General features: G+C 44.2%; 1 protein-coding gene across 1 annotated transcript; it reads right to left on the bottom strand.

Annotated features, from left to right (window-relative positions):
• Positions 1 to 1280: 1280 nt before the first annotated feature.
• On the bottom strand, positions 1281 to 20782 carry tcf19l (transcription factor 19 (SC1), like). The gene is made up of 3 exons (XM_068009450.1): positions 20035 to 20782; positions 15639 to 16428; positions 1281 to 8043 (listed from the first exon to the last, which is right to left on the bottom strand). Exons 1-3 carry the CDS (start codon positions 20339 to 20341, stop codon positions 7788 to 7790), a joined length of 1353 nt encoding a protein of 450 aa, XP_067865551.1. The 5' UTR covers positions 20342 to 20782; the 3' UTR covers positions 1281 to 7787.
• Between the last annotated feature and the right edge of the window lie 2729 nt (positions 20783 to 23511).

Genomic DNA, 23511 nt, shown 5'->3' with positions numbered 1-23511 from the left:
GTCTGGCAACATCTGTGGTGAGAGAGTTAACGTTTCAGATCTGTGACCTTTCGTCAGAACTGTTGATGAAATGTTACCTCTACTACTCTCCATAGGAATAGCCAGATATCATTCTGACCACTGTCCTTTTAAAGGGTTAAGATTTCTATTGGGGTTCTGCAGAGTATCCTTTGACATTGATTGAAAATTTGGGGGAACAGCATTTTTCTGGGATGTGCCATTAATCTTCCAAGATAATCTGGAGTAATAGCCCTTTAATCAGCTCATGTGTCGATAACTGGGGTTTATCACTTAAATATCCAGCTGACTGCTCACCCAACCCACTCTACAATGCATTTTTACTTTGCAATAGCACAGTGGTTAGCACTGCAGCCTCACAGCTCCAGGGACCCGGGTTCAATTCTGGGTACTGCCTGTGCAGAGTTTGCAAGTTCTCCCTGTGGGTTTTCGGCGGGTGCTCCGGTTTCCTCCCACTGCCAAAGACTTGCAGGTGATAGGTAAATTGCCCCTAGTATAGGTAGGTGGTAGGGAATATGGGATTACTGTAGGGTTAGTATAAATGGGTAGTTGTTGGTTGGCACAGACTCGGTGGGCCGAAGGGCCTGTTTCAGTGCTGCATCTCTAAATAAAATCTGCTGGCAATCTATGCTTGTTGGCAGGTAATGCTAGAACCCCAACTTGCTTACCTGGAGATGGTAACATGAATGGCCTGGAAGTGGATTTTTCTGTTTGGGTAAATACATATAAAAGGAACAATGACTGCTGTAATTTCTCCTGCTCAGATGGGAGATTATACTATCTGAAATCACCATACAGGTTAACAAAATCTAAACAAGGACCAGCAGTCTGTGGTGCATCTTGCCCATTCCTAAAGCTTGTGGCCAGATTATTTTTAAGGTATTGCTGCTGTCACCCACCCTCCCTCCCCTCCCCACCATCAGTCCATTGCTGGGGTCCGGTTCTAAAGCCACCAATCACCCTCTACTGCATTATTCAATTGTCTACTCTTAACATGCACACTTGGACAAAGAGTGACAATAGGCTTTTTGACTTTGAAAGACAACACAACAAAGCCTGGTCTTCTCCAGGGGATGCACTTTTAAGCAGGAATCACTGCAGGGACCCGAGCTGATTTCCTACACCCCCCCAACTCTCGCCAAATTGTACAAGGTCAGCCAACTCGGCACACACTGGAGACCGGTACCATCCTGCTCTGTATGGCACAGTACACTATCTTTATACAATGAGCCCTGGGCAGGATATGGGTACAATTTCCTCATTGGTTCTATGCATAGTGGTCATTTAAAAAAATCTTGGTAGTTTAATTTATTGAATATTGGCAGAGATACAGCAAAATCTTTCTACATTCAGAAAACCAAGCAATTCATATTAGTTGAAGGCAGTTTTATTAACACTCAAAAGTCTGCAACCAAATCCATTCTGACAGAGTAAAGTAAAATCCAGTGCCATTTACAAAATGCATGGTTAAAAATCACACCTTCACCTAAATAGAAAATGCTTCACACTGATTTTGTTTGATATATGTAGCTGAATCTCCTTTGGTTACAGCCTCCTGATTTTGGTGCATTTCAGTCCTCACCTGTCTGCACAACCAAAAAACACCAGACATAACATAGGCTCCTTCTAAAATATGACAGAATAGTGTGAATCAAAAACAAGGCTCCCACAGAGACTTTTTTCCCCTTTAGGACTTGTAATGATTTGGTTTGAAGAAAGAAGCATTAAAAACATGATTGGCAGAAAGCCAGGTTAGGTTTCGTTCTGGATTCTCCGCCTGTTAAATACCAGAGAATGGACCGACACTGTAAAGGGCTCAGCTCAATCTGCAATATTGATTCACAAATCCTGGACTCAGATTTCTCATCTTCAAATATAAATAATTTTCATAAAAATCAGGCATTCTACTGAGTCCTGTTTTCAGGCTCCGCCACCCCGCCCGCACTCAATGTGCATTTACGGGGAAAAGGGAAGTTAAAAAGACAGGATTTACGATTTAGCACCTTTCACACACACCAGTGTTGTGTATAGTGAAATATCACGTATCTAATTTCACAACTACAACCCTCTCAGCTACTGCGGATCAGACACATTTCCTCTTGTGCGTCTTGCAGAGGTACTACTTCATGCTAAGACAGCGAGTGCTGGCAGGGTTATTCAAAATCACAGCAAAGCTGGTTCCTATTCCCACCCAGCATGCACACTTCCACCAGTAATAACTGGAATCAGCAATGGAAGATTTAAATAATTTCCTCCTTCCTGGCCCCAGGGTGCTGAGGCTAACCAGGAGGGGGAGTCCCCTAACCCTGCTCAGGCCGAGAGCGGGAAAACTGGCCCAGACCAAGGGTCACGCCCGAGAGATTTCCAGTCAGTGCAGCTCAGGTGTCAGAGATGTTCATGCTGCCATTTCCATTTAGAAATGATCTGTACTCACTTGAGCAGCTCTGCTCACCAATGTGATCAGATACATCACATTACACTGTATACAACAATCTCCTACTCACTCAGGTTTTATTGCAACACTTTTTTTTTTAAAAAGAGAAAGAAATTAAATGTATTTGCTCTGCTCCTGCCCTCCCTCCACTAAGCAATATAAAGTACAAAGTAATCTCTAACCTGTCCAGTCAGCTCAATGCTGGCAGGTCACTGTGCAAATCACACAATAAGCTTTACTAACCAGGGCACGGTATTATTAATGATAACGTTTCCCCATATCAATAGGAAAATTAATTACCAAAATGGAAATTCACTTGACTCAGCCCTGATCTTTGAAATGCCAGTACAAAAACAAATTGCTAATTCAACATTTAGCTCAAAAGGAATGTTTCAATAAAACTTTCCCTCTCAATTCACATGGACATAGCACCAACACATAGCGGCAGAGGCAGTACTGAGCCACCGACTCCGCCCTGTGGGTGAGAGGGCCGATCTCCGCCACAGCCACAGGAAGAGCAGGGACAAGAGAAAATAGGCGAGGTAAAGGAACTGGCAGCACTGTGCTATTCTCCCTTCTCATAATCGCCCTGGAGCAGTGCAGGCCAGGATGCTAGATAGGAAAAATATAGATATGGCTCCCCCACAAAGTAAAATATCAGCTCATTCCCTGAAGATTGCTGTACACTTATCATGCGAGTTAATTTTTTTTGTTAACATCTTTGGGGTAGAAGAGGAAGCATTAGTGATGCAATTTACAATCCAAAATGTACAGTATTCTCATTAGCCTTTGCATCGACTTCCCAATTCCCCTGCACAGACAGGTGACGTTATCATGCAATTCCCCAATTTAGCCAAATTAATTAAAATTCAGAGGCTGATAACAAAAATGTAACAAAATTCGATGTAGAGGGAGGTGGTGACATAAATCTTTTTCATTAAAATAATTCAGCAAGATCTACAATTAAGTGCTTCAAACTTTGGAAATGTACAAAATGAATATACAATTAAGGAAATATATCCAAACTTTGCTAATTAAAAAATATTAGAAAAGGAATGATATCACAGAAGCAGGCCATTCAGCCCATCGTGCCTGTGCTGGCTCTTTGAAGGAGCTATCCAATTAGCCCCACTCCCCTGCTCTTTCCCCTTAGCCCTGTAGTTTCTCCTCCCCACATTAAGTATTTATACCTTTTTAATTTCCTTCTGAAAATTACTGTTAAAATCTGCTCCCACCACCCTTTCAGGCAGTTCATTCCAGATCATAACACACTTAGTAATAAAAATTCTACTCATCTCCCTGCCTTTATTTTTGATAATTGCATTAATTCGTTCCCCTCTGATTATCTACATTACAACAGTGACTCCACTTCAAAAATACTTTGGGATGGCCAGTCATGAAAATACCGATCAGAGGAAAGCTTCTCCCTACTTACTTGATCAAAACCCACTAATAACCTTGAGCACCTCTATTGAATTACCCTGTAACTTTCCCTATGAGAACAATTCCAGGTTCTCCGTCTGTTCACATCACCCGTATCCTTGGCTGCATTTTAGTAAATCTCCTCTCCAAGGCCTTGATATCCTTCCTAAAGTGTGGTGTCCAGAATTAGATACAACACTCCAGCTACTCCCTCCCTAACCGCACTGTGGGTGTATCTACGCCAAATGGACTGCAGCGGTTCAAGAAGGCAGCTCAGCACCACCTTCTTGAGGGCAATTAGGGATGGGCAATAAATACTAGCTTTGCCAGCGGCACCCACATCCCACAAACGGATAAAAAAAGCTGAGATCTAAACAACAATTTATAAAGATTTAGCATAACTGCCTTGAACTCTATGTCTCTATTTATAACCAAGGGTCCTGTCAGGCTTACTAGCCTTTTGTCAGCTTCTAAACGCTAATTAAATGCTTTTTGTTCCAAAATGTGGTAGTCACAATATAGCTCACCTTAAGTGCGTTCTTTGAATGGACATCCTTCTGCTGTGCACCTTATTAAATGTAAAAATCCTCCCCCAACCCCTATATAGCAGGAAATCTTGCTAAGAACTGCCAACCTCTCCCCCACCAACCTATTAACACAGAGAATTTTAACAACAAATTGGTGTTTAAAACCAGCTGCCCCCTTCCCTGCACATACCCCAGTTGCAAGTGTTAAGGTACCTCGACCAAGTGACCATTCTTCATTAGAAAGCGTCAGCAGTAGAAACAACGCAGCCCAACCCGATCTTGTTCTCAGCAGATGTCCATGTCACTGGATAGCGACCAGGAGGACAAACCCTGGCTGATTTTCCCTTTCCTAGTATTGAGGCCATTCATGCTTCAGTTGCCTCCCCACCCAAGATAAACTAACTCAGCAATGACTGGGATTTGACTGTGGGATGTTCTGGTCTATGGAATCAGTCACGTGCCACCTTTATTAGTGAAGGCAATGGGTGAGCTGCGTTCAAGGGTTCTAACTCCTGTGTCTCTCCTTCCTGCTGCTGTGACACCCTCCCCCTCCACCCCCAACAATAATCCAAAAGACAAAGTATGAGACGGCATCAACTCATCACCAAACGGGCTGGCCGCTGCAAATGCAAGGAAGAAAGAGAATGGACAACATGCACACGGAATTTTCAATCTCTCACCATTCAGATACACATGCTGGTCAGGAAATTATGAACATTTTGGGAAGCTCTAATTAGTGTGCAATTACTTTATAAAAAGGGACTCTCCCTATTTTAACTCCATTTTTTGGCTCTTCCAAAGATTTTCAAACAAAGTTGACTGATTATCAACGTCTTCAGGGGAAGATGAACCTGGCCAGCAGTGGCTAAGGCCACCAGTGGAAGGGAGCTGGCTCAGCACTATCTGTACGAGATACAGTCAGTCATTAAAACCGAGTGTTGGCTGAGAAGAACTGAGCTGTTAACACAGAGCGAGGAAACTGAATTATCAGCAGAAACAGTCACCCATTCACATGGCAGGAAGAAGAAAAAAGATGTTTAACAATTTTTTTTTTGGCAAAGCTTGGTCATTGTCCAGGAATGGAACACTTTGGGTAGCCATTGGCTGCACCATGCATGCCCAGGTCAACTACTGCATGGTCAAATTTGAAATAAAGTTCCCTCTACTCTTCCCCAAAGTTATTCAGAAGAGCACACCCTGTTGTATCAGACAGTTTCACAGCCTCGCAATGAGACTGCCAATTCAGGCTGGCACTTAGGTGCTGCACTTACTGGATTTCCCCAACTCATTTTGAGTATGCCACATACTCGGCAGAAAGAGAAGGCTTTCATGACATCTGCAAGGCCTGGACTCAATGCCAGATGCCAGCAGCAACTTTTCAAGTATCTGCAAAAATGAGCTGTTCATTTCAACTCGGTTAAATTCCAGATCCATCATATGGTCAAGCTTACTCATCCAAATCAGCGACAGTATTTTCTTTTTAAATTAAAACGCATTCAGGATGGCAACATTACTGCTACTAGGGCTCCGAGGACAGCAGCCAATGACCTTAGCAATATTCTCTGTTGGAAGGCAAACAGAAACAGGATCAAATTTTCATGCCTCCAATGGCTGCACTTGGTTCCGATGAAAAGACAGGTCTTGGACATTGTCAGAGAATCAAAAATGTGCCTCTCTTTAAATTATTGTGTGCAGTTTGTGTAAGGAGGTAATATTATTGGGGCTGGTGGTAGACCAGGAATACAAAATCACCTCAAGTTAATACTGTGCAAAGCATTATTTAAAAATAGCCCTTCCGATTCTGGTATTAAAAACCCAAAAGAGTATTATTATTGAATAAGCCTCTGTCTTCTTTTAACTTTTGGGTTAACAACTTAAATTTTTGCTCCCATTTTCCATTATTCTTCCCAGCATTTAATACTGACTCTCCAATTTTCATTCAGCAAACCAGAATTGAAGATCTGGTGCACACGTGATCTTTTCAACTGCCCACTTCAAGAGCTTTCTGTAATCAAACAAATCAGAGGCCATTCAAGTGGAAAATATACAATGGGATGCACAGTGTACAATGCAACTGAAATCTCCTGTAAGTTAACTGTCTTTGTCTATAAAAGTGTGACTGCCCTTCAAAAGTAATTCATTGGCCATAAAAGCACATCCTGAAAGATATGTAAAGACACTATATGAGTAGAACTTCTTTCCTTCCTGATCGGAGAGCCTAGTCTAGATATGGAGTCACTGGGTTTTGCTGAATTGATAAATAAAAAGCCAGTCTATTCCCACTCCCTTGAAGCTCAGTTGAGGCAAATCCCTCGCTTCCCCACCTAAATCCCTGGAAGCTCAAGTTTAACACCAAAGACAACAGTTACAACATGCACCTTCCACTAGAAAGGCGAAAATTCTGACATTACAGCTACTAAATCATCACTAAAAGAATCTCCTGAAGATGTCAAATCATGTTAAGGTATCATTTGCCAACTGGTATGGCCTCACCTAAGTGCCAGATTCCCGGAGTGGGAACTCTAGCAGTGTAGGTAACTATGAAGGGTAACACAGCCAAGCTCGATCCAGTCTTCCCTCAGCACACGCATGGCAATTTCTGACATAAGGCTATTGGGCAATGATCGGGATCAGGATTCCAGGTGGCTTTTCTCCCCTCCCTGGTAAATGATGCTGACTTCAACTGTAGTGTTGCTATTGTTATGGCTGCAATTAGCTAAATGATCAGATCGAACCTAGGATTTTTGTTGCCTCCTTGGTTCAGTCCTCTACAGTGCACTAACTGATAAAGGCATTGAGGATTGGCCCTTTATGTTTTAAGTATAACAGCACCTGCTCCTCCATTGGCGGAAGCAGGATTTGCTTTTAAATATGTATGCTAAGTATTCAAAAGGTTAATGATAAATTTGGGAGTTTTACAAGTCATATGAAAAAGGAATGTTTGAGGGCACACTGATCTAGCACTTCTCCCAAGGAAATCAAAACAATCACACCTTCAGGCACTTTGCACAGTCCAAGCATCCATGCTGTTGTCTAGGGCTGTCATATAGGATTTTCACCAGTGGTAGCCCTTTGGTGAGCTACAGAAGTAATAGCACTCCCTCAAGTAAATGTAAAATAATAATGCAATATTTTCATTCACTCGACAGGTCCCACTCAACAGCTGCCAATATCTTCCTAATACTTCATAAATGGAAGTCATTTAAAGACAGGAACATATGGTCTTTTAAGTCTGAAATTCAATAGACCCTCAGATATTAAATGGCAGGAAAAAAAAAGGCCAGTAGGCATAACAGATTGTTGACATTTTCACGCAAGCCTGCAAGGCTTTAAAGGAGAACCCTGACTGGAAGAGTTATTGATTGTGTCTTTCGATTAAGTTACTGTTACGTGCAGCCACAGTGAAACTCAGCTGAAGCCTCTTTCATAGCAGTGTAGTTACATCCAACACAGGCTACGTGATACCACCCGTCGCAATCGTCACACTGCACCCACTCCACTGTATCTTCTTGCGGCAACCGGCACCGCTCAGCAGCACACTGCTCTGCAGTATACAGCGTATGGGTGAAGACCTTGCACATGACTTTTGAACCCAGTGGGATGTTGCCCAGTGGATACTTCCGAGGCCGCCCGCGCTTCTTTCTGAAAGTTAAAAAAAAACACAGAAGAGTTAGCAATGGGCTGCTCATTTTCCTATTGTTAGTACTGCAATTCACTGCATCATAATGTGTCAAGGCATTGACGCATTCCTGCAATCTTTCACATGTAAGTTTCCAAACTGATGCAAATAGAGGCACCACACAGAACCCATGGCCTTTCCTAAATCCTGCGCAGAGGGTGGAGACATCCCCAGGAGTATAACACCAACCAATAATGAAATAGCCACAGCAAGGAGAGAATTAAAAAGAAGGCACTTCAGACCAAAAAAAAAAGTACTGTGCCCAGTTTGACAACTATTTGAACCAAGTTCTAGGCACTACATCTTAAGAAGGATATATTGGGCCTTAGAGTAATGATACCTGGACTCCAACGGTTAAATTACGAGGCGAGATTACATAAACTAGGCTTGTATTCCCTGGAATTTAGATGGTTAAGGGGTGATTTGATAGTCGTTCAAGATATTAAGGGGAACAGATAAAGTAGAGAGAGAGAAATTATTTGCACTGGTTGGGCTGCATAGTCAGAGAAAATTGGAGCCAGACCTTTCAGGAGAGAAATTAGGAAATACTTCCACACACAAAAGGGTAGAAGTAGTTTGCAACTCTCCTCTGCAAACGGCAATTGAGGCTAGATCAAGTGTTAATTTTAAATCAGTGACTGACAGATTCTTATTTACGCATCAGTTGTGGTTCAGTTGGTCACACTCTCGCCTCAGAGTCGCAGGTTCTAGGTTCAAGGCCCACACCAGCACCCGAGCACAAAAATCAAGATTGACGCTCCAGTGCAGTACTGAGGGACTGCTGCATTGTTGGAGTTGCTGTCTTTCAGATGAGACCTTAAGCCGAGCCCCTTCTCAGGTAGATGTAAAAGATCCTATTTCGAAGAAAAGCAGGGAAGTTCTCCTCGGTGTCCTGGACAATGTTTATCCCTCAATCAGCATCACCAGAAGAGATTATCTGGTCATTATCACATTGCTGTTTGTGGGAGTTCGCTGTGTACGAATTGGCTGCCATATTTCCCACATTACAACAGTGACTACACTTCAAGAAGTATTTCATTGGCTGTAAAGTGCTTTGAGAAATCATGCTAAACCTGTATCAAACCTTGGCTAAGACCACACTTAGATTACTGCATGTAGTTCTGGCTTTCTTTCTTTTGGGCCTCCTTATCTCGAGAGACAATGGATACGCGCCTGGAGGTGGTCAGTGGTTTGTGAAGCAGCGCCTGGAGTGGCTATAAAGGCCAATTCTGGAGTGACAGACTCTTCCACAGGTGCTGCAGAGAAATTTGTTTGTCGGGGCTGTTGCACAGTTGGCTCTCCCCTTGCGCCTCTGTCTTTTTTCCTGCCAACTACTAAGTCTCTTCGACTCGCCACAATTTAGCCCTGTCTTTATGGCTGCCCGCCAGCTCTGGCGAATGCTGGCAACTGACTCCCACGACTTGTGATCAATGTCACACGATTTCATGTCGCGTTTGCAGACGTCTTTATAGCGGAGACATGGACGGCCGGTGGGTCTGATACCAGTGGCGAGCTCGCTGTACAATGTGTCTTTGGGGATCCTGCCATATTATAAAAAGGATATAGATGGAGCTGGAGAGGGTATAGAGAAGATTTACAAGCATGATACCAGAAATGTGTGGGCATACAGATCAGGAAAGTATAAACAGGCTGGGTCTCTTTTCTCTTGGAAAAAGGCAGCTGAGGAGTGACCTAATAGAAGTCTTCAAAATTATAAAAAGGTTTTGATAGAGTGGATACAGACATAATGTTTCCACTTGCGGGGAAGAGCAAAACTAGAGGCCATCAATATAAGATAGTCACCAAGAAATCCAATAGGGAATTCAGAAGAAACTTCTTTACCCGGAGAGTGGTGAGAATCTGGAACTCACTATCAGAGACAGTGGTTGAAGCGAATAGCATTGATGCATTTAAGGGGAAGCTGAATAAACACATGAGGGAGAAAGAAATTGAAGGTTATGTGGATCAGGTGACATGAAGAGGGGAGGGAGAAGGCTCACGTGGAGCATAAACACCGGCATGGACTGGCTGGGATGAATGACCTGTTATTGTGCTTTAAATACTATGTAATATACATCAAGTACGCTCTCGGAAAGTTATATTGGCCTTGGGGGACAGTGCAGCAAAGATTTAGCAGAATGATACCTGAACGCCAAGGCTTAAATTACAAAGAGAGAATATATAACTAAGGTTGCATTCTCTGGAATTTAGAAGGTTAAGGACTAATTTGATTGAAATTTTCAAGAAGTTGAAAACATATTACTCTCTTCCCAGAGTACTTGAAGTGATTAATTATATGCAGTAATTCACCCCACCAATCAACCAATTGATCCAACCATCTGTTACTTTCCTTAGAAGTTGCACTGAACTGTGCAGGTTCAATGTAAATTATCTAAAGTGTTTCCTTGAAAGCTCAAACCTTGCTGTCATAAATATCCTACAAACCGAGATTCTATGTAGAAACCAGAACAATGATTTTCAGACTAGTCAATTATTAGCCAAGATGAAAATCAGTAAACTGAGCACAGACCCAAAGACTGACTAAATTCTAACCTCACTACAGTCCCTGGTTTATCGGGGCACAATAGTTTGTACTGGTTACAGTTGATACTGAAGAATGAAAAAAAAAAACTTGCATCTATATAGCACCTTTCATAACCTCAAGATGACCCAAAGCACTTTACAGCCAATTAAGTACTTTTGAAGTGAAGTCACTGTTGTAATGTAGGAAATGAAGTAATAGAAGATGATACTATTCATTCCTAGGATGTGAGCTTTGCTAACAAGGCCAGTATTTATTGCCCATCCACAACCATCCTTGAGAAGGTGGCAATGAGCCGCCTTCTTGAACCGCTGTAGTCCATGTGGTGTAGGTACACCCACAGTGCTATAGGGAGGAAGTTCCAGGATTTTGATCCAGCAACACTGAAGGAATGACGATATAGTACCAAGTCAGGATGGTATGACTTGGAGGGGAACTTTCAGGTGCTGGTGTTCCCATGCATCTGCTGCCCCTGTCCTTCTAGGTGGTAGAGGTCACAGGTTTGGAAGGTGCTGTTGAAGAAGGCTTTGCGAGTTGCTGCAGTGCATCTTGTAGATGGTACACATTGCAGTCTCAGCACTCTGCTAATGGAGAGATTGCATTTTTTTTTTTAAGGAGGTGGACAGGGTGCCAGTCAAGCGGGCTGCTTTGTCCTGGATGGTGTTGAGTGTTGTTGGAATTGCAGCCATCTAGGCAAGTGGAGCAAATTCCATCACACTCCTGACGTGTGCCTTGTAGGAGTTGGACAGACTTTGGGGAGTCAGGTGGTGAGTCACTGCAGAGTTCCCATCCTCTGACCTGCTCTTGTAGCCACAGTATTTATATGGCTGATCCAGTTACGTCTCTGGACAATGGATGTTGATGACAGGGGATGCAGCGATGGTAATGACATTGAATGTCAAGGGAAGATGGTTAGACTCCTAGACTCTCTCTTGTTGGAGATGGTCATTGTGTGGTACAAATGTTACTTGCCACTTATCAGTCTCAGCCTGGAGGTTCTCAAGGTCATGCTGCATGTGGGCACAGACTGCTTCAGTATCTGAGGAATGGGATATAAACACAACACCAAACATGTAGCATTGGCAATAAACTAACCAACCAAAGAAAGGAGTACATAAAATGTAATTCACATTAACTTCTAACCCAGCAACACTGAACTATTGAGGTAGCCTAACTATTGATGGTTGCAAAGATTTATGGAAATAAGGATTTATTAAACTTGGTCCCTATATTCACCAAGCAACCAGATACCATAAACAAGTAGCTGTCCACTTAGTCATAATTCAGACACATTAAACAGGTACATAAAGTTCATTGAACATTTTCCCTAAACCAGCCGGGGGTCACTAGTTTGAGTGGCTCTCATTTGGCTCTCAAGATGGCCTGAAATCTTGCCCACCCCCACCATTGCATTGAATGAAACCATTTAAGGACACACAGTGTTGGAGAATTATTGATGGGTCTCTACAATTCAGAAAACTGACACATTTCATTAAAAAAAAGATTTGCAAGCAAATAATTTTCCACTAAGAAATGAGGGAGTTTCTTTTTAAACAAAGGGTGCTCTCCCTATGATTTCATTTCCCTTAAGGGTTGGAAGGTTACAATAGGAGGGTTTTTGTGTACAACAACTCCAACAAATAACCATAGCAATCCACTGTCCTTATTCACAAGACTTTGCCAAGTACAACCTGCAAGAAACGCTCGGCAAAGCACAAATATGACACATTGCGTAGAGGAGCAAAGGGATTCTAATGTGCAGATACACAAATCATTAAAAAGGTACCAATGCAAGTAAAGAAAGCCATAAAAAGGCAGAATGAATCTTTGATTTTGCATCTGCTGATACAGAATACAATAGTAAAGAAGTAACATTGAATTTTTAAAAGATCTTGGAGTAATGCGTATACTTTTGGTCACTCCATTGTAGAGGGATTAAAAAAAAAGCAATGGAAAAGGTGTATGGCAGATGATGTCACCACAGTCAAGGGGCTTACAATTAACAAAGATGTTGGAGTTTTTAAAAAAAAGATAAGGAAGTCAAGTGGATAGTGGGTGGCCTAATGGATGTCTTCCAGATCACGAAGGGTTGTGATGAGAGAAATGTATTACATCCACTGCTTGGTGAGGTGGCAACAGAGGGGCACAAATTTAATTAAATCAAACAAAAACTAAAAGGAAAGGTAGAAAAATATTCTTTACACAAAACATTGGTAGCACAACAGGTCAGTCAGATAGCATCTGCTGAGAGAACCACAAATCAATTCACACTTCAAGTATAGCCTGTGTTTCATAATTGAAAGGTTTTACAGATGAACAGGACACGGAAAAGCGATGGGAAAATACACACAGAAAAAGAAATCCTAGAAAAGCACTTCAAAGTACGAAAGCAGAAGACGGGAAACGGTTAAATGGCAGACGTGATGTGCACCAGAGACAAAAGGAGGCGTAAGAGGAGACAAACACAAGACGACGAGGATGTGCAAGGAACTAAAAGGAGGATAGGCAAGAAGAATAGCAAGGATATAAAAAAAAAAGTCACTTTGGTATCAATTTTTTCCTTTCACCAAACCCCTGTGCTGCTGCTCTGGGTTTTCAATATTTGTCATCTGTGTTATTTTGCTGCTTGTTCCTTACACAAAGGATCGTTAGAACAGGGATTCTCAACCACAAAACATTTCTGAATCAAAGTCGATAAATACCCCGTCAAAGTGCCTTCGGATGTTTAACTAGATTAAAGTACTATATAAATACAAGTTGCTGATGAAAAATTACATGATATAATATCCCTAAGAGGAATATTAAAAAGGATATGGTAAATAAACAGAAAAGGGAGGTTAAACTGAGGGAATTGAATAAAATCATGAGTAGAGATCTGATGGGCTGGTCTAGCACAAAGAAGGATTTGTGACTTGGGTTGCAAATATTTATTCCTTTTATCTTCAAATAAAAGAGTACCAATAGTACAATGCTCTAACATGATATACAAAAGATATTTCATGTCAACAACCTCACAATTTATCCCATAAGACAACAATAAGCAGATCAGTTAATTGAAGCTGATCCCTCTTGAACATTAACTCTACCTTTGCGACATCTCAATTTTATTTCACACAACCCTAATTTCACAAACCCATGTTTGCCATCGCTATTGCATGCAGGGGATAATTATTGCCAACATCTATGGCTCGAGTAAGGGTTTTTTATTAATTTTGCTGGTGTCTGTTAAAGGGCAGGGGAATAGGACTGAGTAGATAGCTCCTTCAGCAAGCTGACATAAGGATGATGGGGCAAATAGCTTCCTTCTGTATTGCAAGATCCACAGTTCTATGAATTTACTATTTACTATGTCATTCCCACTCATTTCATCCAGTCCTACTTTGTGTCCTTTGAAGCAAAATCTGAACTTTCCTCATTTATTTATAGAGTTTAATATTTTATATACTTCTATGACGTACCCATTTATTCTAAACTTTTCCCTATAGATCACCCCCTTTACAGTTAGAATCAGCATGTTGCATTTTTTTCTGCAGCCTTTCCAAAGCAGATTTATCTTTTGTGTCGCAATCAAAAATTGAATGATCATCTGAGTAAGGCAGCAAATGCATCACAGTCTTAGAATAATTTCTGTGCAGTTAGCAGCCAGGGTTTTCCACTACTGTGCTCATCAGTCCATGAATCTCCTGACCATTAAAGTGAATGGCAGGAAAATTTGCAGAAAGGCTGACATACAAACAGTAAACCTTGACCAATATCCTTTTGTTTGGCTATATATGGCGTATTCTGTTGGAGTTTAAGTGCTTTGACACAGTAAATAAACATTGAGAACACATTGGACATCTACTGTTATTCCCAAGGTCTACTGTCCTAACTAGAAGACACCGATTTAAGGTGATTGGCAAAAGAACCAAAGGCGACAGTAGGAAAAGCTCTTTTACGTAGCAAGTGGTTAGAATCTGCAATGCGCTGCCTGAAAGGGTGGTGGAGGCAGAGTCAACCATGGCTTTCAAAGGGGAATTGATCAGAAGGGAATAAAAAACTGCAGGGCTACGTGAAAAGGACAGGAAAGTGAGACTAGCTAAATTGCTCCTGCAGTGAGCTAGCACTGGCTCGATGGGCCAAATGGCTTCCTTTAGTGCTGTAGCCATTCTATGATTCTAGATCAATTTTTAACACTTTTAATTCAATTCTATTCATTGTGTATTTATGTCCCACATTATTTCAACTTGGAGAATCATACAACACAGAAGGAAGCCATTCATCCATCACAACTGTGGTGATTCTGTTGGAGTAATCCAAAACTAATCCTACTGCTCTGCTCTCTCCCTAGAGCCTTGTAACTGCTTCAGCTTCAGAAGTTTATCGGTTGCTCCCTTTAAAGGTGCAATGCCATCTGCCTTAACTGCTCCCTGTGGTAAAGCATTCCTTGCCGTAAAACTCTCCGTCTAAATAAATTTCTCGATACTTTTCTCCACTCTTACCGACCATCCTAAATTGGTGACACCGTTACCAATTACTCCACCAAGGAATCTATTTCCCCATTCACACCATCACAAATACTTCTCAGTCTTTTTAAAACAAAAACTCTGACTAAGTCTCTTCTCAGTTTTCTTCGCTCCAGTGGAAACAGTTCTACCATCTCAAATCTCTGATCTTAACTAGAGTTTTCTTTGGTTTTTCCCTGGTCAATGTACGCTAAATAAAAGGTTATGGCTTTAATGTCTTCTACAACAAGGCAGCCAAAACTGCACAATACTCTAAGCATAGCCAAATCAATGTCTAATGTAACATACTCACTCTGTCACTATTTATAAAATCCCAAAAATCTAGTGGTAGTGTCACAAATGTCTGGAATTGGGGTTTCTGGCAACCATGCACACGATTAATAAACCTGAATCTTGGCAAAAGATGCCAAAAATCTTCGACTCAATATTACATACTAAAAGTCAATGACAAATCATAGTCTGGTTTCTGAGGCCTTAACAATTTAAACTCAAGGAATGCACAGGAACTTACCCAGTGGGTGTGATGTGTACATTTTCTATTGAATCTTGGAGGACATGCCCGTCCTGCTCCAGTTTATGCTTCTTGAGAGTAGGCTTTGGTTCTGGCGAAAGCTCCTGGAGGCCCAAAGTCAACTGCCGGTACAGATCTGGGTCCACATCAGACTCTGACTTACAGTGCCGACGGTTGGTGGCACTTTGCTGCACCTCGACTGAAAAACGTTGGATTTCCTCCTCCAGTTCGAGGTCTGGAAGGACGGTGTGAACTGTCTTCCGCCGATGCTTGGTCACTGGCCGATCACATGGCCTCTTTAGGGCCGGAGTGGCGACACTTGTGTTGTTATTGCAATGGTGGCCATCCAAAGAGAACTGCTGCAATTTCCCCAGAACCCCCTTTGTATCACCGCACTGGCTTTTCTCTCCCCTTTCCGAGCGGCATGTGAAAAGCTGTGACTTCAATTTGCTGATGCTCCCAATGGAATTCAGAATCAACGTTGCCCGGGAAGCAGTGGGCGCTTTTGTGAAGCTCCGAATCCTCGCCCTTTGGGGAGAGATACACTTGTCCGTCGAACAAACAGGTCGGAATCCACATGGTTTCTGAACCTTGGGGATCGTTATGGCATCAAAGTCAGCTGGACGGACACTGACCTTCTGGAACAGGAAATAGAACTCAGAGTCCTGCTGACTTGCCAAGGAGCCCTCTGGGATGTTAATGGCATCAGGATGGCCAAAGGTGACTGTATCGCCATCTGCAAGCTCCATTCTTTGGCCTTTGGGAATGCGAATGTCATTCACAAAAGTACCTACAACGACAGAGCCATTAAGTGGGATTTTTCTTCTTAAAGAATGAAATATCCTTTAATGAAACACACCATTTTTAAAGAGGTACATTCTCTCTTTCCCTTTCCTTCAGTCTTCGCATGAAAAAACAGGCAATCAACTTGCAAGCATCTACTAACAGAACTCAGCAAACGACCAGCAGAAGGAACACATGTGCAACCTCGGGAGCCCCTGTCTCTGGTTTTGTTTCCCTCACGGTGAGGAAGCACCTGGTTTTGCTCAGTACCTTACTGACTTCATAAACACCACAATACTGCACTAGAGAGAGAAAACTACAACTGGGATCGCATATTAAACAACAGCATGCCTCCTTCTAATGGACCATCTGTCACTGGTATTATGGGATCAGAATGGTCATCTCAGTTTACCATTTTGATTGTAAGGAAACAAATAGAAGATGCTCATATTTCCCCTCATAACAAGTGTCTCAACAAACAGCTACAGCCAATTGGCATGTAATAGCTTTTACACCAAAGAATCCCTCACCCATTTTACCCATCTGCCTTAAAACCACCTCATCTATCTGATTCTACATGAAAGCCCCTTCCTTTGTCTATTTTAAACCATCCCTTGACTTCAGGCTCGCAAATAACTCAAGACAAGCGTAAAATGCTGCAGATACTGGAAATCTGAAATAAAAGCAGAAAATGCTGTAAATAGTCAGCAGATCTGGCAGCATCTGTGGCGAGAGAGAGAAACAGAGTTAACATTTGGGGTTGACAACCTTATATCAGATCTCAGTTTTAACGGAGAGTCATCGACCTAAATCGTTAACTGTTTCTCTCTTCACAGATGGTGCCAGTTCTGCAAATTGTTTACAGCATTTTCTGTTTTTAACGCTAATAACCCTTCCAAATTTCCTCCCCCACCCAACTTCATTGAGTCATACAGCATAAAAACAGGTCCTTGGGCTCTCCGCGTACATACCGACCATAATGCCTATCTATACTAATCCCACCTGCCTGCATTAATTCCATATCCCTCTATGCTTTGCTCATTCAAGTACCTGTCCAGATGCCTCTTAAATGTTGCTACTGTTCCTGCCTCCACCACCTCCTCTGGTAGCTCATTCCAGATACCCACTATTCTTTGTGTGAAAAATATACCCCTTTGATCCCCTTTAAACCTCCTCCCTCGCACCTTAAATCGATGCCCTCTAGTTTTAATCACCCCTACCAGGGAAAACAGACCCAGCCTCTCCAATCTCTCTTTATAACTCAAGCCCTCCGAACCAGGCAACATCCTTGTGAATCTTTTCTGCACCCTCTCTAGCTTAATCACATCTTTCCTGTAGTGCGGCGACCAGAACTGCACACAGGGCTCCAAATGCACTCTAACCAATGTTATGTCCAACTGTAACATGACGTCCCAACTCTTGTACTCAATGCCTCGGCCGATGAAGGCAAGCATGCCATAGGCCTCCTTCACCACCCTGTCTACCTGTGTTGCCACTTTCAGGGAACTATGTACTTGCACCCCAAGGTCTCTCTGCTCAACAACACTCCACAGGGCCCTGCCATTCACTGTACATGTCCTGCCCTGGTTGAACTTCCCAAAATGCATCACTTCACGCTTGTCTGCGTTAAATTCCATTTGCCAATCCCTTGCCCACTTTCTCAGTTGATCTATATCCTGTTGTAACCTTAGACAACCTTCTTCACTGTCCACTTTACCACCAATTTTGGTCTCATCTGCAAACTTACTAATCATGCTCCTTACATTCACATCCAAGTCATTTATATGACAAACAACAGAGGGCCCAGCACCGATCCCTGCGGCACACCACTGGTCACCGGCCTCCAATCTGAAACACAACCCTCGAATACCACCCTCTGCCTCCTATCACCAAGCCAATTTTGTATCCAGTTTGCTAGCTCACCCTGGATCCCATATGTTTGAACCTTCTGGACCAGCCTACCATGCGGGACCTTGTCAAAGGCCTTGCTAAAGTCCATGTAGACAATGTCCATCGCCCTGCCCTCATCAATCCTCTTGGTCACCTCCTCGAAAAATTCAATCAAATTCGTGAGACATGATTTCCGACGCACAAAGCCATGCTGACTATCCCTAATCAGACCTTGCCTTTCCAGATGCATATAAATCCTGTCTCTCAGAGTCCCTTCCAATAACTTTCCCACCACTGATGTAGGGCTCACCGGCCAGTAGTTCCCTGGCTTATCCCTGCTGCCCTTCTTAAATAAAGGCACATTAGCTATCCTCCAGTCTTCTAGTACCTCACCCGTGGCTAACTATGATACAAAAATCTCTGCCAGGGCCCCAGCAATCTCCGCCCTTGCTTCCCAGAGCCTCCTAGGATACACCTGGTCAGGCCCTGAGGATTTACCCGCCTTAATGCACTTCAAGACCTCCAACACCTCCTCCTTTGTAATGTTGATATGCTCCAGGATATCGGTGTTCCCTCCCTTGAACTCACTAGCTTCCATGACCTTCTCCAAGGTAAATACGGACGAGAAATATTCATTTAAGACCTCGCCCATTTCCTGTGGCTCCACACATAGATTGCCACACTGATCCTTAAGGGGACCTACTCTCTCCCTAGCTACCCTTTTACTCTTAATATACTTACAGAATCTTTTAGGAGTCTCCTTCATCTTATCTGCCAGGGAAATCTCATGGCCCCTTTTCGCCCTCCTAATTTCCTTCTTCAGCCCTTGTCCCTTTACTCTTGTAACCCAGAACAAGCCCTTAACCTCGTCTATTCTTACCCACACTCGTCATGTATTCCTACGTCCATTAGCACTTAAGAGTTATTACGGCAAGGAGGGCATTTGGCCCATCATGTCAATGCCAGCTTTCTGTAGAGCAATCCAGTCAGTCCCATTCCCCTTCTCTATCCCTGTAGCCCTGCAAGTTTATTCTCCTCAACTGTCCATCCAATTTCCTTTTGGAATCAATCATCTCCGCTTCCAACTCCCTCGTGGGCAACGAGTTCCCGGTCATCACCACTCATTGCGTAAAAAAGTTCGTCCTCACATTCCCCCGCATCTCTTACCCAAAACCATCAATCTGTGTCCCCTAGCCCTTGTACCATCAGCTAATATGAAGAGCATTTCCTTGTCTACCTTATCTAAATCTATTATCTTGTGTACCTCAATCAAATCGCCCCTCAATCTCCTTTGTTCCAAGGAGAACAACCCCAGCTTCTCCAACCTAACCTTGTCACAAAAATTCCTCATCCTCTGGTAAATCTCTGCACCCTCTCAAGGACCCTCACATCCTTCCTAAAGTGAGGTGACCAGAACTGGACACAATACTCCAGTTGAATACAGTTATCACCCCATCCCATCCTTACCATTATCACCCCATCCATTAAAATTTATCCCCATTAACTTCATTCACCCCACTCCCAACTAACATCCTTCTATTCCTTAACTGACCCCTTCCCCCTCCCTATTCACCTCTTCTATATTAACCCTCCCCCATCCCTCATTTACCCTAGTTTCGTCTTAACCGCACCCCCCCCCCCCCCCCCGGCGCATCCACTCCTATTGCCGCCTCTTCCTTCTTTTATCCCTCCCCTTATAGGCCCCCACCCCCAACTGCCTTACCGTTCGTGCTCCTGTCCACGATGTGCACCCTCCAGTCTCCGGCCGTGCCCCTCTCGGCCTGCAGCTCGGCGTGAACCCGGGAGATGAGCTCCTCAGCCCGGCCCGAGCTCAGGCACAGGTCCGTCAGGTCGAGCCGGCGGCCGAGGCGGAAGGTGCAGCGCGGGCCGACCGGCAGGAAAGTGTAGAGGTCGCGGGCGAGCGTCGCCGGCGGGGTGAGGCCCGGGAGACCCTGGCCGTGCCCCGGGCTCGGGTGCGGCGCCGTCCCGATCCGCAACAGCTGCAGACACGGCTGCACCTCCGACAGCATCCTGGGCCTGGCTCTGTGATGGGGGGGGGGGGGGGGGGCGATTGTTAGGTCATCAAGGCTCGAGCTCCGGGAAGGGAGGCGATTGTTAGGTCAGGGATTAGGCTCACTGTCCGAGCGACAGAAGGAGCGTTCGAACGCCGGGCCTCTCGTTCCGTCCGCGAGACAGTTTTTTTTTGTGTGGGGTGGGGGGGGGGGTCCAATTATTAGGTCATCAAAGCTTGCGTCTGGTACCCGAGCTCCGGCCACAGGGACGGTTGAGACATCGACGCTCGCGCCCCGTCCGCGAGTTCACAGGGGCCGCGACGGTTGAACCAGCGGCGCTCGCGCCCAAAGCGCGAGACATTGGCAGAAACGGCAGTCTGCGTCGCTCTCCTTCCTCAGCGCAATCCCTCCAACAACAGCTGCCGCTCCGCTGTCTTTTTTTTCCTGTGTTTACAGGAAGCGCCTTTGAAAATTGGCGCGCGCTGGAGCCGCGGCGTGGAACCTCGCGAGATTTCCAGTTGCCGATGGCCGGCCGTGTTTGGGATCCGAGTCGCCACGCGTGCGCGTTGGAGGCTGCTCTTCCGCTGTCCAGGTTGTGTGTCGCCATCTTTGATAAAGGCGAGCGACTCCATGGTGCCAGGCACACCTGTCAGATCTGACTCCCCAAATGAAAGGTGCTCATTTTGGTTTCCGAATGGAACCCGCTTTATGCGATAGTGGGCAAAGATAACAATAATCAATATAGGCCGGAACAACACAGATTGGGTCCAATAATTTCTGCTGAGTGAACTGACCTCAGTTAAGGAGGGAGTTGGAAAACGGCAATTGGCCGGAGGTCTCCACCAATAAAAGCAGAAAAATCAACCTGGATCCCTGACTGCAGTCGATCCCTCAGATATATAAAGGATAAATGTTCATTATTTGTTAAACATATGCACCTGAAGAATTTTTCATCATATAAATAAATATGAAGCAAAAATGAAGTGTGGCTTTCGAGCAGAGATCCACCATTGACATGCTGTTCTCCCTTTGACAGCTACAGGAGAAATGCCGTGAACAACAGATGCCCCTCTACGTTGCTTTCATTGATCTCACGAAAGCCTTTGACCTTGTCAGCAGACGTGGTCTCTTCAGACCAATGGAAAAGATTGGATGCCCACCAAAGCCACTAAGTATCATCACCTCATTCCATGACAACATGAAAGGCACAATTCAGCATAGCGGCGCCTCATCAGACCCCTTTCCTATCCTGAGTGGTGTGAAACAGGGCTGTGTTCTCGCACCTACACTGTTTGGGATCTTCTGCGCTTCTGCTCTCACATGCGTTCAAGTCTTCAGAAGAAGGATTTTTCCTCCACACAAGATCAGGTGGCAGGTTGTTCAACCTTGCCCGTCTAAGAGCGAAGACCAAAGTACGAAAAGTCCTCATCAGGGAACTCCTCTTTGCTGACGATGCTGCATTAACATCTCACACTGAAGAGTGTCTGCAGAGATTCACCGACAGGTTTGCGGCTGCCTGCACCGAATTTCGCCTAACCATCAGCCTCAAGAAAACGAACATCATGGGGCAGGACGTCACAAATGCCCCATCCATAAATATCGGCGACCACACTCTGGAAGTGATTCAAGAGTTCACCTACCTAGGCTCAACTATCACCAGTAACCTGTCTCTCGATGCAGAAATCAACAAGCGCATGGGAAAGGCTTCCACTGCTATGTCCAGACTGGCTAAGAGAGTGTGGGAAAATGGCGCACTGACACAACACAAAAGTCCAAGTGTATCAAGCCTGTGTCCTCAGTACCTTGCTCTACGGCAGCGAGGCCTGGACAACGTACGTCAGCCAAGAGGTACGTCTCAATTCATTCCATCTTCGCTGCCTCCGGAGGATCCTTGGCATCAGGTGGCAGGACCGTATCTCCAACACTAAAGTGCTCGAGGCGGCCAACATCCCCAGCATATACACCCTACTAAGCCAGAGGCGCCTGAGATGGCTTAGCCATGTGAGCCGCATGGAAGATGGCAGGATCCCCAAGGACACATTGTACAGCGAGCTCATCACTGGTATCAGACCCACCAGCCGTCCTTGTCTCCGCTTTAAAGGCGTCTGCAAACACGACATGAAGACCTGTGACATTGATCACAAGTTGTGGGAGTCAGTTGCCAGCAATCGCCAGAGTTGGCGGGCAACAATAAAGGCGGGGCTAAAGCGTGGCGAGTCAAAGAGACTTAGCAGTTGGCAGGAAAAAAGTCAGAAGCACAAGGAGAGAGCCAACTGCATAACAGCCCTGTCAACCAATTTTATCTGCAGCACCTGTGGAAGAGCCTGTCACTCTAGAATTGGCCTTTATAGCCACTCCAGGCACTGCTTCACAAGCCACTGACCACCTCCAGGCGCTTACCCATTGTCTCTCGAGACAAGGAGGCCAAAGAATACTGGGAAGTGTGTGAGTCCAAAGGTTTGTCGAAGGGAAGGTCAGATAGGAAGGACTCTGCTGCCTCTGTAACCACCATGAAATATACAGACAAGCTTTCCCCTGGTATTAGACCTTAAGCAAAAGGGTTTATTTGTCTCCATGACCAGGGTAATTCTCAAGGCTACCTGCATGTAATTTTTGAACCTTCTCAATTTCAGTGGAATTTGAATGCTCACCCCAACTGCACTCCAAACAGTTCACCGTGTCAGCAGCACAGCGAGATTAAAATGAGCTGATTCACAACTACCAGGCTTCAGGGAACTGCTTCATCCATCATTGCGTATGGCTTCAGCGTGTCTGTGTGAAGTGTGATGAACTCAAAACATTTATTTCGATAAATACTCACCGCAAAGTTATGCAAAGGAATTTTTTGAAGAAGTAGCAAGAAGATAGATGAGGGTAGTGCAGTTGGTCTACATGGATTTTAGCAAGGCTTTTGACAAGGTCCCACATGGCAGACAGGTTAAAAAAAATTAAATCCCATGGGATCCAGGGAAATGCAGCAAGATGGATACAAAATTGGTCAGTGGCAGGAAACAAAGGGTAATTGTTGACGGCTGTAATAGCAACTGAAGGGCTGTTTCCAGTGGTACTGGGTACTGGGTGCCCTGCTTTTTGTGGTGTATATTAACAATTTTGACATAAATGTAGCGGGCATGATCAAGAAATTTGCGGACACGCAAAGATTGGCAGTGTGGTAGATAGCAAGGAGG

The sequence above is a fragment of the Heterodontus francisci genome, chromosome 29 (genome assembly GCF_036365525.1).
Source record: "Heterodontus francisci isolate sHetFra1 chromosome 29, sHetFra1.hap1, whole genome shotgun sequence".
Classification (NCBI taxonomy): Eukaryota; Metazoa; Chordata; class Chondrichthyes; order Heterodontiformes; family Heterodontidae; genus Heterodontus; species Heterodontus francisci.
Note: the sequence above shows the minus strand (reverse complement) of the source record. Positions and strands in the feature narration are given on the sequence as shown.

Bases quoted from the DNA above. Each gene is read 5' to 3' on its own strand.
- tcf19l (XM_068009450.1), bottom strand. From the start codon at position 20,341: ATGCTGTCGGAGGTGCAGCCGTGTCTGCAGCTGTTGCGGATCGGGACG. The intron at 16,429-20,034 runs GTAAGGCAGTTG...CTGTCGTTGTAG, and splicing joins CGTGGACAGGAGCACGAACG to GTACTTTTGTGAATGACATT. The intron at 8,044-15,638 runs GTAAGTTCCTGT...TTTAACTTTCAG, and splicing joins GTACACATCACACCCACTGG to AAAGAAGCGCGGGCGGCCTC.